The 14,643-nt window shown below is 38.8% G+C and overlaps 1 protein-coding gene across 4 annotated transcripts; it reads right to left on the bottom strand.

Moving 5' to 3' along the window:
- Positions 1-1,501: 1,501 nt before the first annotated feature.
- tnnt1 (troponin T type 1 (skeletal, slow)) lies at positions 1,502-11,349 on the bottom strand. 4 transcript variants are annotated; one of them, XM_026325941.2, is made up of 15 exons: positions 11,236-11,349; positions 8,194-8,221; positions 8,080-8,093; positions 7,901-7,954; positions 7,571-7,588; positions 5,256-5,276; positions 4,753-4,774; positions 4,610-4,670; positions 3,752-3,868; positions 3,482-3,559; positions 2,990-3,103; positions 2,800-2,909; positions 2,188-2,278; positions 2,045-2,085; positions 1,502-1,732 (listed from the first exon to the last, which is right to left on the bottom strand). In XM_026325941.2, exons 2-15 carry the CDS (start codon positions 8,217-8,219, stop codon positions 1,687-1,689), a joined length of 813 nt encoding a protein of 270 aa, XP_026181726.1. In that variant the 5' UTR covers positions 8,220-8,221; positions 11,236-11,349; the 3' UTR covers positions 1,502-1,686. The 4 variants fall into 4 exon arrangements, with proteins under 4 accessions (XP_026181726.1, XP_026181727.1, XP_026181729.1 ...); XM_026325942.1 differs by lacking the exon at positions 7,571-7,588 and having other exon boundaries at positions 11,236-11,348; XM_026325944.1 differs by lacking the exon at positions 5,256-5,276 and having other exon boundaries at positions 11,236-11,348.
- Between the last annotated feature and the right edge of the window lie 3,294 nt (positions 11,350-14,643).

Below are 14,643 nucleotides of genomic sequence, written 5' to 3' on the forward strand. Positions count from 1 at the left end.
CTTTGTTGCATCCATAAACAGTTTCAAAGTTGCTGAAAATTTGCCAAATTATATTAGTAGTTTTGTATTCTCTAAAATTAAGATTTTAATCAATTATAATGACAAGATATTTAAAAGATAGTTACTTATATTTAAGTAACTATTTCAGTCTATTCACCCCTGATGAGGATATCCACACCAGAGGGCTATTAGTTGATTTTAGAAAAGAACATACCTTTTGTCATGTCAGTGTTCGAACTAAAACATGATTGCTCAAGCTGCTAGCTCAGTTTGTGTGTGTGTCATCAGCATACATCTGAAATTCTATGCCATAACACTCCTGCGAGAGACCATTTTATATATAAACAATACAGCATGGGGCCTAACACTGATCCTTGAGGAACACCTATTGTACACTTCATCTCACACAGCACATCAACTTTGACACTGTATCCTATTTGATAAATCTGAAGACATCCAGGCCAATAGAGTAGATGAAAAATTAAATTTAGAAAGTTTTGAAATAAGAACATTATGATTTACTGTAGAAAATGCTTTACATAAAGCTTAAAATAGAGCACTATCTACTCCTCCTTTGTCAAGCTTTTTTTTTTTTGCTAAATTAGGTGTACATCCACTGTTTTAGTAAAATGATTTGCTTTGTAGCCAAACTGTAAATGATGTAAGCCAAAATTGCTTGTGTTAAGAAAAGTTGTTAGTTGTTCAGTGACAACTTTCACAGCAACTTTGGAAAATACTGGCGAATGCCAGTTCATGGCCTGGGTTTATGGGAATCCAGATTTAAAAATAGGAGTGACACTTAGCATGTTCACTCAAAAACATACTGTATTTTAAAAAATTATTAAAATGATAGGAGTTAGGGTATCTAGGTTTTTTAGAAATCTCTACGTCTTGAACTTCTTTAAGAAAGGATGATTTGACTATTTCTAGTGAAGTTCAGGTGACTCTATTCACCTGAACTTCACTAGAAATAGTCAAATCAAAAATCTGTCCAGCACTGAAGGAATATTCATATCCCCATTTTTATTTATTTTTTCCTTACTCGTACACTGACTCCAGGGAAAAAGCAATTTCAATATTATCTTCGATCATTGTCCCTATTCCTAAGGCTGAAGATTTCCTACAATATTCGAGTCTCTTCTTATAAGACAATTAATGTTTTTCCATAGTAATTTACTATTGCCTTTATCCTCTTCCATAATATGAAGCTAGAAACATTTTGCTAGTTTTATTATGCAATTGGCTGATTAGCTATTTGTGTAAGCAAGCAATTGAACAGGTGTACCTAATAAAGTGGCCGGTAAGTATATATACCTGACCTCCATCAGTGGAGCTTCGGACTGAGGCCTTCAAAAACTCCCAGCTGGTTCCAGATTTAGATGAAAATCCCAAGAGAGGAGAAGCATCAAACATATCTGCATTTAATTTACCTTGTTTTCTATGCTGCATATCCACAACATCAGCTTTATAACCAAATAAAATTAGAACAGAGACTCAAAACTGAAGGCATGTCGTTTTATTATTAATACTACATATCAAGAAACATTATCTTCGACACAACCAAAACAGGCCTACAGAGTGGATCTGGCACAAGAATAGGAAATGTGTCATTCTTTCATTCCTACACTGATTCCTACTTTTTCTAATTAATATATATTACTGTTTTCTTTTCATTCTTTTCACCCTTTACTTCCAACGACCACCCACCTTCCCTTTGCCATGGCCTTTTTTACTGTAGGAGGAAGACGGGAGACAAGAGAATTGATGTAAGAGATTATAATCACTTAAAAAGCAGATATGTCAATTTTGTACTAAAGCAAATACTAAAGAAACAACTGTACACTCATCCGAAGCCAGAATTTTATTAAATAGCATTGTTTCGATCCCTTCTGGATCTTCATCAGATGTTGTTACCTAATTAAATTCTGGCTTCAAAGTGAGTGTGCAGGCATTACCTTTCTTCAGACAAGTTATTTGGATAGCCTGGCACCTAAAGAAGGATATGCATGTAACTTTTTTTTTTTTCATTAAAGCAAATACTCACAATTTTTGTGCATGTTGGATTCTGTTCAGCAGAACAATGATCTACCGGAGACAAACCAAATTGTTTAGAAGCAACAGGGAGAAATAAGAATCAGCAAGTACAATTCCAATCATGTTCATTTCTGTGAGCAGCCACCATAGTACCTCATATTTCTGGTGTTTCATGTGCTCCATGTAGTCAAACTTCTCAGACTCCAGCTGGTAGATGCAGTTCCACATCTCCTGGGCCCGTTGCCTTAAAAGAAAGAGAAGGAGGAAAGAAGAAAATTAAACTAGCTACTAGCCAACTACAACAGTTTGCCCCTAGGACAACTACTAGTCACTCTGACCAAAATCACTCCCTTGTTGATCCTTGTTGATTGATTCACTACTACTCATATAATAAAAGCTTAGACGTTTACTCAGTAGTTAGCACTATGTTGAGATACAACACTGTAATCATCATCATCATCATCATTTTGTGTGGTGCACTCCATATGTAAATATATAGTAATAAAACACTGTTTAGTCTGTGTGCACTGAAGTGGAGTCATGCTAATGATAATGGGTCCTGTCAAAAAATGGAATTGTTGTGAATTGTTTCCCACTACCGTTCACTAACATTCTCGGGTGAACAGTGTCTCCTTGATTTCCTACACGGTGAAAGAGTGGGTTTGTCTTGTTCGATCACCTTTCAGTTATCGATGCCCAGTGTAAAGTTGCTGCAATGGTCTAACATGGTTAGACTGAAATAAAATATATTTGAAGGAGACTGACCTGAGTGCATCCTCTCTCAAATTGTCAGTGGCTAGTGGCTCCCTTCTCTCAGCCAGGGTTTTCTTCTTGATCTCCCTGCCTGTCAGACGCTTGCCCTTCCTTGATTCAGCCTGGGAAAGAACAGATGCAGTCACCCTCTGGAGAATCTCCTCATCATTCTTATTACAGAGAATAACAGCAGCTGTATGACCTTGGCCAGGAAGCCTCCAAAGTTTGCTCCCATGCCAGACAGCACTTTCTTTTTTTTGGCCTCATCATCAGCCTTCCTTTTTGCCTCCTCTTCCTCTTTTCTGTGACGCTCCTCCTGACAAATGAAGACAGATGATGTAACAGAAAGCAAGAAAACCATGTTTATGTGTTAAATTATATTTTAATGGGGACATTTTTTGTTTTATACTAAATATATATAGTAAATGCTAAATTTATACAGTAAGTGGATAGACAGCGATTTTACATAGTTTGATAAAATAAAGAAAAAACTGTGTAATAATTAATTTAGTCATCAAACTTTATGATTTTGATTTTTTATACAATACTAGACCAGGGTACCCTTGTTACAGTGTTACAACTTGCAACATACTGTTTTTAGCCTCTTTAAAATAAACTGTGTAGACTGAAGAATAATATGTACATTTGTGTGTGTTGTGTGTGTGTGTGTGTGTTGTGTGTGTGTGAGTATTACAGCAATCCTGTTCTGTCTGTCCTTCTCCTTCTCTGCTCTAACTCTCTGGATCTCAGCTCTCTCTGACCGACGACGCTCCTGATGAAAAGCAAAGCAAGAAAATCCATAAAACATTTGAACAGTATTTATTAGGTAAACGTGTTTAACTAACCTAACTTAAGTAAATCACTAAAATGTAGTGAATCTAATTAATGTATGGCCACTATCTTGTTTCACTGATTGGTGAAACAATTATCTTCCTAGGAGGTTTTAGTTGCAGATTCAGCTCACAATTCGGTCCTTGAGGCCAATAAGTTCTTCCTCATCCTTTTTCCTCTGCTCAAAGTGGGCATCAATCAGAGTATGCAGCTCCAGCAAGTCCTTCTCCATACGCTTTCTGTGGATGTCCTAGTGGAAAAAAAGAGTTTTTATTTTCATGTGGGCATCACATAAATGATAAGGTCAAATTGAAACAGATTATTTTTACCACTGCCACATGTATTGTATTCCGCCACTAAACACCGGCCACTAAAGTTTTGTTATAATCTGGAGGGGCGGTCAGCACAGTTTCAGTAGAGTGCTTTAATAGAGAAAGTCTTGCAAAGCTATAGCTATATTTTTTTATTTCATCCCATTTGTGTGTGCGATGAGCTGACCGGAAGTCAGCACAATGAACAACAGGAGTCTTGGCTCGACACAAGTGCACATATTCTATGGGTCCAAAAACACATGTGGATATGAAACATCCATGTAATAATTATGGCTTCAATTTGGAAACATAAAGAATTTTTTCAGATAATGAGGTGCTGCGCAACTTTAAGAGGAATAACACGATCACAAGATTGTAATCCAGTATCCAGTTCTTCCATGGATTGAACCAACTGAATCCTTAATAGCACAATAGCAATTATTTAATCCTTAATAGCAATTATTTAATCCTAACTGAACATTGCTACTGAAGAGACAACCACCTGGAAATGTAGGCCACCAAAACAGAAGCCCATGTCATGTATATGGAGAACTAACTGTTTAGGTTAACTGAGCCGACTTCTCATGTCACGGCACTGACAGCTGTTATCCCCTGATGATTTACAGCAGGTTCAAAAGACAAAACAAAACAAACTAATCTGCATTATTTTCATAACTTACATCAAAATCCACTCTCTCTCCCTCAGGAATCTTTGGAGGAGCAAGTTGAGGCATCATTGGTCTGGAGAAAAGAAAGAGTAAAACTTTAATAATAATTAGTCATTGAAAGATGACAGAAGTGTGACATTTTGGACTGAACATACTTGGGTTTGGGGCGCTCCTCCTCTGTTGAAGCAAAAGAGAAAGATCAAAAATTCAAAAATTGATCATAAAAATCCCTGAAATATGTGAAAGGGCAATTAAAAAACCATTAAGCTGTTAATGAAGCACAGCAAGCAGGGAACCAAAAAGAGAAAAGGCAACAAAACATTCAACCATTTTCATTAGTCCTTTATCAGTCCTTGGTTACACTCGACTTCACTTTTAGATTTTGAGCATATTTAGTAGGCCATTCTAAATCATTCTATCAAGAGTAGCTTTTAATTATGTGGCTGACTGAATGACTCCATGAAATATTGCTTTCAATATGTCTTTTCCTACATGTGGGTTTTACAAGTTCACTGTTAAAACAGTTACGTCAAGATAGATTTTTATTTTATTTTAATGCTATTATTTGGGGAAGAGATGTCTGAGTTAGCCAAAGTGGTGATGGGTTTGAATGTTGAGTTTTAGCACCTCAGGAAACCGAACTTCAACTGGTTCTCACCTTCCTCCTGGGCATCTTGATCTGATGGACCAGCCACATAGAGACAGAGTGAAAGATGGTGGAATGGTAACAGAAAATGTAGCAACATTATGATGGGTATAAGCATTGGAGTAAAAAGGGTAAGGCAGAGGAAAGAAAGCAGGTGAAAGGGAGTATGGAAGGAAGAATGGAAGGAAAAATGTGCAAGTGAAAATGTGACAAAGAATGTGGGAAAGACAGTTCAGAAGAGAATGAAGAAATGAAAGTGTAAAGAACCAGTAGAAGGGTGTGGAAATCAGGAAGACAGGAGATCAAGAGATAAAAATGGGACAAATGTGAAAACAGTGAAAAATTAAGGATAAAACATGAGTGGAGAAGGAGCATGGGGTGTTGAAAGAAGGCTGTAGTTGATGTTTGATACCATATATGTAACAAGTTTAAAGAAATAGTTATAGTGACATTTTGGAAAATACTGTTGGTTTTCTTGCGAAGAGTTAGATGAGGGAACTAATACATGTCTACATGTCTGTAGAGTAAATATGAAGCTGGAGCAGGCACCTTATGTCCAGTATGCTCAGCTAACTGGCTGCTGACTCTAGCTGCATATTTGAACAGGGTGGTATCAATCATTTCATATACCTCTTGGCAAGAAAGTGAATGAGCACATTTTCAAAAATGTCAAATGTCCAACTATTGCTTTAAAACTATGATTTTCCCATCATGCAGGTCAGGACACACTATTTGCTGATATACAGCATCAACTGTGGCTGTAGGGAAATTCAGTTTTGTGCAACATGCATTCATTATTACATAATGCATATACAGAGAATTAAGTACATGTGCATACATAATAGTTTTACTCATACAAACATTATATAAAGGGATATCTTATTGATTGAATTAAATTCAAATAGGGGTGGAATGGTACATGTATTAGTCCCGAATGGTACAGGCGTCATGTCTGGTTCATGTACTCTGACGACAAATACAGTCAGTCCCAGAAGGGGGCACGAGTGATAATGCAACGCTAACTGTCACAACAGGAAAAAGCACAAGAAGAGATCTGCTACACACCAATCCAAAACAAGAATGGCAAGTTCAGACAGTACACAAAAGCTCGAAGACCCGCCTGCTTGTTTTGAATCGGTGAACCTTGACCCCAAAACTGAGGTACGTACCGAACTGTGACTTCCATGTACTGTTCCACCCCTAAATTCAAGTGGTGGTACTTTAGCCCTGCCCACTGAGGTTTTAATCCTCTAAAAACATCTTGTAGAACCGCATCTCACGTCATTCACTGTGTGTGCATGTATATAATAATGAATGTGATAACACATAAATGATTGCAGCTGTTGAAATGATTTCAACATTGGACAATTTTGAAAGGTAAAACATGTCAAAACAGAGGCTGCATAACAGTATGTTATTTCTAGTCAAGGCTTGGTTAGAGAACACAGTTCTGACTTTCTGAGAGGGGAATCTGTCTCGTTTGACAATGAGTAAGAGAGTAAGCTTGTTAAAGAGCCCATAAATATTTGTTTATTTCTTGGCCACTTAGAACTGCTGAAAATAGACCACTGACATATTGTCACCTCATAAAACTGTTATGGCTATCTGAGCAAACAGCTTCCTATGTACATATCCAGCAACATCAGCATTCATTTGGAGTATTAATTTACCCGTATGGAGAATGTAAATCCAATATTTACTCTCTTTTCAGCTGATTTAATCTCCACCTACTCCTGAGGAAAAGTTCTGGATCTTTAGCTGCTAAAATTTCTCACTGAAAATAGTTGCTTGCTGGAATGAAACTAGACAGAGGCAGTGAACAGTGAAGTATTGTATGAGCTTTAAATGAGGGTCGTGAGATTATGATAATTTAATAAATATATTTCGTTTTTGAATAGAACATGCTGATGCAATCTAGATCACTTCTGTTTTGGTTGTTTATACCTTTATAACACTGACTGCAACAACTGGCAATGAGAAATGCAGAGAAATGTTCACAATACTGACAAAGACATGAACAACATGATAATGACTATATGCTCCCATATCATTATTTAACCTTTATATATGGAAAAGTATGCCACACCTTTCCACATTTAACATTAAAATAAAATGCAGGTAAAAGTTGTATCTAGATTCTTTCTCCACAGGAATCCAGATGTGCTCTAAACTATGAGAGCTAAATCTCTAATTATTAATGTTGTCCTCTGTTTAACAAATAAAATTTAAGGATATATTTAGATACATGTTTAACTTGCATTAGATTTGAAGGGTAGCTATGTATGCTGTCTCAAAGAGTGGCTCATGATGATGTGGTCTTGGTTTACCTTGGTACTCTTGCTGCTCTGATAGCCCGGACCAGCATTGTCAGCCAATGGGAAAGCAGGATAGAGGGGAAGTTGATAGATCAGAGTTAGTTCAGTGTCACTCAACATTCACACAGTTAGAAGGAGAGAGAGGGGGAATGACCACTGGGCTCTAACAAGAAAAAACATCTTATCATAACTGCAACATATCTAGTTTCATTGTTTACATTTGCACTGCCTATATACATATAGTATCATACAAGTTCAATTCCCAGATCTGTGGTATGGCATCCATCCTGTTTATCCATCCTGTCTGTGTGCTTTGCATTCTGGGCGTCTTTCTGACCGTACCTCCTCCATCCTCTTCCTGCTGCTCAGGCTCGGCCTCCTGCTCCTCTTCAGCCTCTGGGAAAAGAAAATGACAAACATAAAGATAGAAACAAATCGTTACAAAAATCTTCAGGGATGTTGGTTATTGTGCCTGAGAGACACAGTGCGTGAGAAATGTGGACACATCTGACTCAACTTACCCTCTGCCTGGTCCCTGAAAAGACGAGGGAAAGGGAAAGGGTCAAATCATCTTATCATGAAACATGATCAAGTGACAACAAATGATAAAGTGTGATGGTTGCTGTTGTACTCACTCATACTCCTCTTCTACATCTGACATGGCTGCAATAAAGAGAAAGACAACCATGAATGAAGCGGCAGAATATGGCTTTATATTTGTAGTATAAACAAACTACACAAAGTCCACTGTAAAGGCACCAGTTTAGCCTCAGGAAATGTGATAATCATGTTATTCATTGCTTTATTTACATGTATTTGTATCATTGAAGGAATAACTAAATAATGTTAGTCACGGGATGGGATGGCTGGAATATCTACACATAGAGGAACATTTCCAGAAAATATAAACAGCTCTCTCCAATGGCTGCTTGCCTAAGGGACTTGCCTTAAAGTCTTGCTTTGCTGACTACAACATAAAGGAATGTCTGGTTACGTTATACAGATTAAGAAAAGACTTTCTACCATACCAGGTGTTTTTTGAAGAGACAGGCTGTGCATAAGTACATGAGTGAGTCATCATTACTAAATCATAGGTGACCTCTGTTCTATTTGAGCACACACAAAGACAATGCACATTAAGATAGTTTTGGCTATAAATTGTCCCTTTGAGCTGCCATTGTCCTGACATAAAACCACAGACAGACAGACAGACAGTGGGGGGAGCGCTGACACCTTCCTGGCAGGAGGCAGGGGAGATTGATGCAGCTTCAACAGGTGAGAATGTGACGAAGGTTAAACTCAGAAAGACTAGGGATGGATAGAGTTTCTCTCACTTTCTAGTTTTCCCCTCATCACTCCCTTTCTCTTCAGCTTTGTCCTCACTCACAGTCTTGTTCTGTCCCACCTCCGTACCAGTGTCATCGCTGGTAACTATTACACTATTTGGATTTTACTATGTACATGTATTAATGAAACTTAACACTTCCGTCTTAACTGGTTTCACTGCACTGAGCAACTGACGTGTGACTCACAAAGTGCATTTAAAATTGGAAAATTCCTGCCTATCTTGACCTCCACTGTTTTAAAATAAAAAATATTAAATATAATGTAAATGTTACATCTAAACAAAATGTAAATCTAAATGTAAAATTTTAAAATTAAATGTAAATATAAATAAATAAACCTAAATATAAGTCCTAACAAATATCCACCACAGGGTTCCCAATGAGAAGGATTTAAGTATTTGGGATTTAAATTTAAGATTTACAGTAAGATTTAAAATTTGCATTTAAAATCACATAAAACTTAAACTTAAGAAAAACTGACTTGTCAGACTTTTGCACAGTGTCGATGTAGCCATTATTCTCTAGGTAGGCTGCCAGTCTGTGAGCAAATACACTGAAGTCAGTCAGTTTTTAATATCGTTAGAGGCTGAAATGTGGTGAAAGTGAGCTGTTAATTTAAGCATGTTTTGCTTTACAATCACACCATGTTACATATAGATCACACAAGGTATCTAGATGCATTCAGTACTTAATGGGAGCTTAATTGCAAGAATCAATTGAAGTGCCTTGCTCAGAGGCTCTGTTAGTCTTATCTGAAATGGGGAGGTGGGCCTGATATGAGACAAAAGCTACATAAATGTGGAACCTAAAAAGTGGTGAGTGGGAGGAAAGAGTGTGAGGGTGGGGTGAAAAGATGTGTGATTAAAGGAGAGGTGCACATTTCAACACTTCTGTCAGGACAGTCGGACACTGCCTGTTTGAAGCTAAACAGAGAGGAGTGGGGGCCGAGGGAACCAGGGGCTTTAGGAGAAGAGTTAGGTTTCAGTGGGCAACAGGCTTCGGCATTAGCAGGGTTAATTTTAGTCAAGGACAGTGTGTGTGTGTTGTGGGGGGGGGGGTTAAAAAGAATGGGTGTGCCACAACCCACATTAGTGTTAAAAAAAGGCTATTAATAGGTGCTTGATGCAGGAAAGAAGATCAGTCAAGAGAAGGAAACTGGTAAAATTAGTAAAATCTTTCTGAAAAATAATCCAGCTGCAACAAAACTCCAGCGTACCAAATGAGAAGGACATTTCTTTATTATGTCTGGACTTTATTATTAGCAAGTGAATAAATTATGTTGATGTCAGAATCATGTTAAGTGTTTACTTAGTGCTTGGAAAGGTAATTTGGGAAAGTAGTCACTGTGATGTGTGTGACCCAATGAAAGAGTGGACTTGCTAATAAGAGCAACCAGAAGTATGACAGACTTGAACTAGCCACTTTAACACACACACACGCACGCACGCACGCACGCACACACACACACACACACACACACACACACATATTCCATACTCCATAGTTTACATTTGTGAATGCAGACATTGGTTGGGTACCTTTCCTCTGAGTGCTAAAGTTAGCTGTTAACATTTGTAAATGTGGTTATCAATGACCTTAAAAGAACAAAGTGAGTGGTGGCAGGCTATGTGCACAGACAATAGATGGATTACTGAATTTGTCCACCAGGCACGGGACTGGTGCACATAGGATCAGAATGTCGCAGAGAGCCCCGAAACATTAAAAAAGACACTAAATGACTATGGTAAGACAGTAAATGACAGCATTCAAAATTATCTCATAGACAAACAACAATCAACAAAATGACCACAAAGAACCGGACATCACGTATCTTTAGGTCTACATATCAGTCTGAGTGCCTGCTACACTGACACAGATACACAGGAAGTGTAGAATCAGATGCATGCAAGTATAAAATCACTCTAGATAATCCAACATACTGCCACAAAGGGGGTATGTTTTCAATGGGGAGTAGTTTCAAGTAAAAACTGTTGATAGAAATATCTATATATTGTTTTTAATAAGTAAAAACTAATAACTACTTGTTTTGTTAACATGGATGAAATTCCCACTTAACTCTGGACTGGACACAAAGTGCTTTAATACAGCCAAGTGTTTTGATATTTTACATGTTTTTAAATGTTTTTAAAACTTGAATCGCTGAGACTTCAAACTTACTTGACCTCTGACTCAGTTTGTTACAAAAGTGAATGGAAAAAAATTACAAGCCACACATTCATTTCGCAACTGTTGGTAATATTTCATTCTACTGTCATCCTGTGGGAGCAAAACCTAGGAAGGACACATTAAAGAACAGACAGACAAACGTACCTGTATGAAGGTGTGGTTTGAACAGACACAAGGGACAGACAGAGGGACAGTCAGGAAAGAGACTGGCTATCACACAGAGCCAGAGGGAGTTTTATAGAGAAGTGGAGGGGCACCGTGTGTGCGTTGGTGTATGTATGTGCTGAATGACTATGTGTGTATGCATGCTGGGAGAATTACTAAGTGTCCAAGTAAACAATACAAGAATAACTGTGAGTTCATGTGTGCAAATGTGCAGATTTGTGTGTGTGTGTGTGTGTGATCAGGGCTGGGGGCCACAGGCAGATTATGTGGAGGCAGAAAGATGAGCACCTCGCAGGATTAGGGAGAATAAAGGAATGACCTCACTGGACAAATGGATGGGTGCCACTGCCAGAGAGCAGGTGGAGAATGGGATGACAAAACAGAGAACAGGCTGTGCACAGACAAATTCTTTTGTTACTCTCCTGAAATATAAATCGGCCCACAAAAATACTTTCAAGGACAATGTATTTAATAATTCACGAAAGCAATAAAGAATGTCAGGGTGACAGTAAGGACATTTCTGACATTGGTTCATGTCATTGTTCACGACACACATGATCCACACTGAACCAGAAGGGTGCAAAGGCAAGAAGGAAGTCACTGGTCAACCACATGGAAAAGAAATAACAAAACACCAGTTACTGTCATCTGTTTTTCTTTTCATTATTCTTCACGGCATCACAAAGTTCCTTTGTCTAAAGGGGTTTCACATGCATTCTTCAACAAAGTCATTTAATCAAAATCAAATTTCATCAAAACCAAAGCAGGGAGACTGGAGGTCCTCTCACAGAAAATTCTGAGCTTCAAAGACACGTTTGCCCACATTCTGGAGACTTTTAAAGGATGAAAAAATAATAAGTACAATGCAAAATGTAAAATGTAAAATACTGAATTCAACCTTTAATTCTCAGTAAATACAGTTTGGAGAAAGGACTATGTGACACAGTCCCTTATAAAGGTAATATCATGAGATGATGGGATCTACATACTATAGATAAGGATCTTCAGCTGAGTGTAGAGGATCAGACTTCATTGGGGTCTTCAGGGCACCATCAGCTGCCAGCTCGGAGTACTTAAGGTTCTTTCATTCACAAGCCTCCCCAAAGGAATCCTCCCATGGTCAATTCCACTAGTAAGGCGCATGACCAAAGCACGAGATCAGGTCTAAGGTTTGTCATTGTGATCTCACTGGGGAAGCATTACTTTAGAGCCCTTGAACTCCTCAGTGAGACTGGACACGGGTAGCTCCAAGACTCCTTTCTCATACAGTCTTGTCGATGGTCTTTGGGCCAATGGTGGTGTCCTCCCTAACGTGGTCCACCTGCCTTTAAGAGTAAGAGTCCAAGACTCGTGATTGGTTTCTCTGCCACTGTCAGTATGACATTGATATAGAAATGGTGCTCTGCCAGCGTCCCCTTCACGATTGAGATACTCCTGGATTTTCTAGGCTTTATCTTCATCTGGGCCCACTTGATAGTATCTTGCTCTTGGGGGGGAGCCTAAGACCTGGTTTTGTCAACTTCCCTCTGACCACCGCTGCGAGGGCTGGATGATAACGTCCATAGCCATTGTAAAGGCTTTCTCTGGACCACTCCCCAATCTGACCAGCGACAACATGTTTAGCTGCATGTCGTCGTTCCGTCGCTGGCTGTCTAGGTGGTGTCCAGCAAACGATGTGGGCTTCATAGACAATTGGGCCACTTTCTGGGGAAAACCCGATATCGTAATGAGGGACGGCATCCATCCCACTTTGAATGGTGCAGCTCTCATCTCTAGAAATTTGAGAGTTTATTAGCCGACCTAAAGCCTGACAATCCAGAGTGGGAACTGGGATGCAAAGACTCAGTCTAAAACGCCTCTCTGCAGTTCCCTTAGAGCCGTCACCTCCCACAAACCCCATAAAAATAGTGTCTGCCCCTCGAACATATAAATCATATATGAACAGAAGAGTTATTCATAAAAACCTAATAAAAATTAAGACCACTCCTTTTATTGAACAGAAAAACAGAACAGTCAGATGTGGATTATTAAATATCAGGTCTCTTTCATCTAAATCTCTGTTAGTAAATGATTTGATAACTGATCACCAATTGACTTACTCTGTCTTACTGAAACCTGGTTACAGCAGGATGAATATGTCAGTCTGAATGAATCAACCCCCCTCAGTCATAAACATTATCATGTTCCTCGAAGCACAGGTCTAGGTGGAGGAGTAGCTACAATCTTCCACTCAAACTTATTATTAAACTTTCATCCTCAGAACAGTTATAACTCATTTGAGAGCCTCACTCTTAGTCTCTCACATCCAAACTAGAAAATACAAAAACCAGTTCTACTTGTCACTGTGTACTGTCCACCTGTCCCGTACTCAGAGTTTTTAACTGAATTTCCAGACTTCCTGTCTGATTTAGTGCTTAGATCAGATAAAGTCATTATAGTGGGAGATTTTAACATTCATGTAGATGTTGAAAATAACAGCCTCAGCATTGCATTTAATTCAATATTAGATTAAACTGGTTTCATTCAAAATGTTAATAAACCCACCCACGGTTTCAATCACACCCTTGATCTATAGCTATCAATCTCCTCTTCTGTGGAACCAGCTCCCAGTCTGGGTTCAGGAGGCAGACACTCTCTGTATTTTTTATGACTAGACTTAAAACCTTCCTTTTTGACAAAGCTTATAGTTAGGGCTGGCTTCAGGTAACCCTGAACGATCCCTTTGTTATGCTGCTGTAGGCCTAGACTACCCGAGGACCATCGGTGCACTGAGCTCCCTTACCCTAATCCTCCCTTCTCTCCCCTCCACTACCCTCCTCTCCTCCCCCCTCACATGTATATGCCACCATTGAATGTCACTAACCTTGTGCTCTCTCCCTCTCTCTCTCTGTACCTTCTGCAGGTGTCCCTGGTCGTGGAGCTGTATATCACCAACCTGCAGTGTCTATTTGTTGTTTGTTGCTGTTCTTTTCTCTCTCCTCTATCCACTCACCCCAACCGGTCAAGAGAGATGGCCGCCCAAACTGAGCCTGGTATTGTGATTTGGTGCTATACAAATAAAATTGAATTGAATTGAATTAATAGGGAGATGGTGCATCCTGCCATAATGCCTACTCCTCTGTTGTAAGGCAAACCCTGATGAGAATTGTTTCTAGGTAAGTGAATTCACTTCCTGTTGCAAGCGCGTTGTGCTGTGTATGCTGTATAGCTCATCTATGAATTAGCAACAGACTAGCTTTAGTCTAATATACCTAAAAACTAACTAACTTCTCCAAACAAATCAATAACCGCTACACATTCCTGTACTAGTCAAGTACCTTTCTATTTTGACCTAGGATTTATTGCTATTTCCAGACTTAGCGCTCGTTAGCCTACCAGTTAGCTTAG

The sequence above is a fragment of the Mastacembelus armatus genome, chromosome 8, assembly GCF_900324485.2.
Source record: "Mastacembelus armatus chromosome 8, fMasArm1.2, whole genome shotgun sequence".
Lineage (NCBI taxonomy): Eukaryota > Metazoa > Chordata > Actinopteri > Synbranchiformes > Mastacembelidae > Mastacembelus > Mastacembelus armatus.

What these genes read in the sequence shown, in the direction of transcription:
- tnnt1 (XM_026325941.2), bottom strand. Translation starts at nt 8,219, where the DNA reads ATGTCAGATGTAGAAGAGGAGTATGA. An exon ending in TCAAGATGCCCAGGAGGAAG is followed by an intron (nt 4,775 to 5,255) that starts GTGAGAACCAGT and finishes TTGCTTCAACAG; the next exon opens with AGGAGGAGCGCCCCAAACCC. An exon ending in ATCCAACATGCACAAAAATT is followed by an intron (nt 1,733 to 2,044) that starts GTGAGTATTTGC and finishes TTCCTCCTACAG; the next exon opens with TAAAAAAGGCCATGGCAAAG.